This window comes from Marmota monax, unplaced genomic scaffold (assembly GCF_021218885.2).
Source record: "Marmota monax isolate L192 unplaced genomic scaffold, Marmota_monax_Labrador192_F-V1.1 WCK01_AAM20220418_F8-fsc00011, whole genome shotgun sequence".
NCBI classification, from domain to species: Eukaryota; Metazoa; Chordata; class Mammalia; order Rodentia; family Sciuridae; genus Marmota; species Marmota monax.
The window spans coordinates 24060502-24065125 of NW_026693082.1; the positions used below are offsets into that span (position 1 = coordinate 24060502).

At 38.7% G+C, this 4624-nt stretch overlaps 1 protein-coding gene across 5 annotated transcripts; it reads right to left on the minus strand.

The window, feature by feature from the left end:
* Positions 1 to 2714: 2714 nt before the first annotated feature.
* Positions 2715 to 4100, minus strand: LOC124099223 (protein LSM14 homolog A-like). Of its 5 annotated transcripts, XM_046454275.1 has the most exons (3): positions 3569 to 4100; positions 3320 to 3391; positions 2715 to 3145 (listed from the first exon to the last, which is right to left on the minus strand). In XM_046454275.1, exons 1-3 carry the CDS (start codon positions 4098 to 4100, stop codon positions 2715 to 2717), a joined length of 1035 nt encoding a protein of 344 aa, XP_046310231.1. The 5 variants fall into 5 exon arrangements, with proteins under 5 accessions (XP_046310231.1, XP_046310230.1, XP_046310229.1 ...); XM_046454274.1 differs by having other exon boundaries at positions 2715 to 3325; XM_046454273.1 differs by having other exon boundaries at positions 2715 to 3391.
* Positions 4101 to 4624: the final 524 nt, after the last annotated feature.

The window sequence follows — 4624 nt, forward strand, 5'->3', positions numbered from 1 at the left end:
CCTCTGGAAGAGAATCCTTTTTACCATCTATCTAAATTTTACTTAAACTTCTAGCCAAAGTCCCAGAGGAATAATTGTCCCATGAATTGAATAACTACTATGTGCCAAACATTGCACATTGTGTATGTTTTTTCATTTCATCCTTAGGACAGGGTAGGGCAAATACAATACCTCCCATTAAAAAAAAAAAGTAAGCAAGAGAACTAAAGTTTAGAAATATTGAATTACTCATTCATCACAGCTAGGTTCAAACATAGGTCTGCCTGACTCTGAAAAGTCATACTGTGCTCTACTATCTCCATTTACTGCAGGATACATTTTCCAGTCATTGCCTTTCTTACTGACCCTCTCCTCCTCCGAATTGCCATAGTTTCTTCTAGTTGTAATACCCTACTCTAGATCTTATTGTGTTCTGTGCTTATTTGTTGGGGATCTATGTGGATTCCCCTGATTTTCCCAATTGTCATTATGTAGCAGGACATAATGGCCGCCATTTCTGCCCCTCCTACATGGGGCCTGAATTGGATAGCAGAATGTATTTTGCAGTTGTTTATACTCTCATTGCATGGACTAGTGGGGAAAAAGAACCAGGAATTCATCAAAGGAGCTTCCAACAATACAGGGGAAGAGTGAGTCAACCCAGACTTGGAAGTGTTTTTGGTGCTCTTGTTTAGGTTCATGCATGTTCCAAGCAACTAAGTAATCATAAATGGAGGTATTGCTTCCTCAGAAAAGCAACACAGACCCCTTTGAAAACAAATTATACACATCTATCAATGGGATGACATTTTGCAAAACAGAAAAGCATATGCTGTTATGGTGCTGAGTGTTAAAATAACAAACCACAGCCCAGTGCCACCTCCCAAGCATTTTTAAATTGAACAGTTTCATTCTGTTTTAGAATAAAACCCTTGCTTTAATATTATAAGGTACACTGCAGGTATGCCATGCTGCCAGTTACTATTGGGACAACAAATACCCTAGTCAGTGACCCAGAGAACTGGGAAAATACAGGAACTCATACTTTCAGAACACATAGAAATGCCATTTACAGTTTTTCTTCTTCAAATTGGCCTGGGATATCTCAGTCTACACAGATTTTTCTACAACACTCACTTTGATGCTTGAATGCCTCAGAAATACATTCACCATCATGATTTGTGCATTTTCCAAAAGGTTTTGTTGTTAACATACAAGCAAATAGTATTAAACATTATCTAAATTATGACTGCCAAGTACTGGATCTTAATAATGAAACCAAATTACAAAGCATTTCTTTTAGAGCTATACAAAATATATAAAATTAAATACATCAACCATATTTAAATTTTCCAATTCTCCTATAATACAATTTTCAACATATGTATCACTACTGATTATTTTAAGGAGAAAGTTAGCAAAAATAAAAACATAAAAATGTTTAAATCTTTGAAACTCTTTATTCTCTGGCTTTCATAATAACCCCTAAATGGCCAGATTGTTTTCCTATATAGTTCAAAATATCAAAAAGATTTATTAGTAATTTATAATTGGGGATGAACTCTAAAATGTCATTTGTAGGTAACAGGCCCAAGGACCAGTGTTCATCATGTGTTGCAGATCATCTAAATAATCTTGAACACTTTCAATCCTCCCAAAATATAATAGAATGAGTCAATGTTATCACAACAAAATTCTAGGCATATTAGGAAAAAAATGGTTAGCACCTGGAGTGAAGGATTATTTCTTTGAAACTACAGCTAAGCACATTCTTACCTATGATTGCTTGCATTCATATACTGAAAATACCTATTATTTGGAGAAATCCTGTGATATGCCATTGGCTACAAAATGAAATTCTTACACTGAGCATAAATAGTTTGTTCTTTTTAGATAATGAAAATATGTATCAAATCTTCATTTATGTTCCAAAATTAAATAAGAAATTAAAAAATCTTTAGCTTGGAAAAGTAAGAAGAAAAAAAGACCCATTTGTTAACTCTACTCCTGAGCACATCAACTTCTCCCAAGACACACATTTGCTGACTTTAAATATTTATTCTTTAAATTAAAAGTTAGTTGTTTTGTTATACAGCTATACAAAGTTCATAATGTTTCTTTCACAATGGAATATAATGGAATTTTACAACTATATAAAAAGTTAACATTGGCCTAAGAAACAGTATTTACTGTGTATATACAGTTGACAAATTTTCTACCATCCATTACTCTAATTGACAAAATAATCTACCTCATATTACAGGATTTCTGAAAAGAAAGATAAACACACACACAGAGACACGTACACACATATAAAACCTTCTATGGCTGAAAACACAGTATCATTGCCCTATCTGCAGATAACTTGCAGAAATTGCCAAATACAATTTAGTGATAAGAAAAATCCTTTCAATGATGAAAAAATACTTATAAGTTCCATCAAAGTACTGCTTTAGTTTAACTATATATAAGAACCTTCATAAGAATCTTCTTATATATAGGCTTCTAGTACTCCAAATGCATTTACTATTCCTTTTTTAAAATGAGTCTTCCTCCCCACAAAAGTAACTGCACTGTATCTTTGAAATTACACAGAAAAATTAAAAAATGAAAAAAACCAGTGCAAGTGACAAATATACAGAAAATTCACTTTTTCATTCTTCGTAAGTACTGACACCAATTTTCAGAACCATGAAGGGATAGAAATTCACCTATTTTCAAAGACTTGCTGTAGACTATGCAGCAACTTTGTTGTTTTTCCTATATTCAAAATCTGCAAACTCCCTGCCCCAATGCCCTCTTCGGAATCCGCGGTGAAAACCCCAGTGAAATCCTCGAGGGGTAGTAAATGTGCCACCTCTGCCACCACTAGGCCTTCTGTTACCACGGAAACTCAGACCTCTTCTGCTTCTGTACCTCCCACCACCATGGTTTGGATGAAGTGGAATTCCAAATGTTTCAGCATTTAATCTTCTTTCTTCAGCCCAGGTTGGCCTCTGTTCCCTATTAACATTACAAGAAATATTGTCAAAGAAGGATTTACTTTTGTCGTAATAGCAGTTAGGTCCAAGTGGATCTTCTTCATCAGTGTCTTCTTCACTGTTTTGGGTATCAACTCCTTTACCTTCACCATTTACTGGCTTCTCTTTTTTCTGAAGTTTATCTTCTTTTAATTTAAGTTTATTATGAAACTCTCTGTCAATCTCCTCCTTGTTAAATTGTGCATTTGCACTTTCAAAGTCAAAGTCATTCTCAAATTTCATTGGACCATATCGCTGAATACCAAATCTCCTGCCACATCGATGACCCCCACGCCCTTTTCTTGGAGCTGACGAAGCACCTGGAACTACTTGTCTCTTGCTATGATTTCTGAGTTGCTCCTTTTCTGACCTTGAAACTTTGGGTACTCCAGCTTGCTTGTGCTCTTGATTCTCTATTGTTTTTTGTCCGGTAGATGGCAAAGGCAGGGTTGGTACAGGGCTCCTTCTCCCAACAGGTGCTGGAGCAGGTAAGTGGGCCGAGGCAGTTTGTACTGCTTGTTCCATGGTTGGACTTTCTCTCAAAGGGTCTAACTGAGGGCTTGAACGACCTTGAAATGACTGCGTTTTTATAGTTCTTGTATCCTGTATAAAGGCAGAACCAATTGCACTACTTTGGGATAAGGTATCACTGTTTGATGTCTCCATTCCAAAGGATGGCAAGGAGCTTCCAGCAACAGCACCAGCACCAAACTGCTGCCCGACCAATGAACTTAGACTGAACTGACTGTACGTTGGCATGCTGCCAAAAGGTCCGTAGGAACCCACTGACTGGTACGAAGATGAACCTAGCGAAGACTGAATGATAGCTGAGTCCTGAGGCAAAGAACATTGTGGTTTGGGAGGCTCGCAAACGGTCAGATCTTTAACATCATTCCCACGGAAGATAATATATTCAAAGACTTCATCTCGAGGTGGTATGGGCCGATCTGTTGGTCTGTCTTCTGTACCAAAGGATCGAACTTTGGCGAGGGCTATAGTAGAGTTCTCGGTGTCGATGGTGTAGAGGATGCCCTCATAGCGTATCTCCGCTTTAGAGATGAGGCTAATGTTGCTGCCGAGGTAAGGGGTGCCCCAGCTCATGATGCCCCTGCCCCTCCCAGCAGAGGCAGATACCGGTCGGCACGGCCCCGGGCTACAGCGGCTGCCTTAGATCCAACATGGCGGCGGCAGCTCTACCACCCTCCCCCAACCTCCGGGCCTCAAACCGCAGGGCATGCTGGGCAGGCCAGGCTGTGCTCTCGCGAGAGTCCCCGAGCACTTGGCTTGTTTTCTTAATTACAAGGGGCTCTAACTCATTTCCTTGCTCAATTGTGAGCCTCCCAGTTTAATTGTGTCCACAGAGTCATAGTGAGGAGGTTATTTAGCCTGTATTTACATTATCCATACACCTTCACATTGTCTTCCGAACTGCTTTTCCTTACTTGTTGGATTTTGTGCTTTTAATTGCATGTTCCCCTGCCAAAGTACTTTTTCTTCGTATTCAAACCAAACTTCTGTTTTAGCTTCTGCTCATGACGTCTCCCTCTCCTAAGTCCTCGGGGTTCCAATAATCAGGGAAATTACTTTCACTTCCAGGCATTTTGAATGAGACTCCTCTGAGTCCA

Excerpts from the sequence above, each read along its gene's own strand:
- LOC124099223 (XM_046454271.1), bottom strand. The coding sequence starts at position 4,100 with ATGAGCTGGGGCACCCCTTACCTCGGCAGCAACATTAGCCTCATCTCT.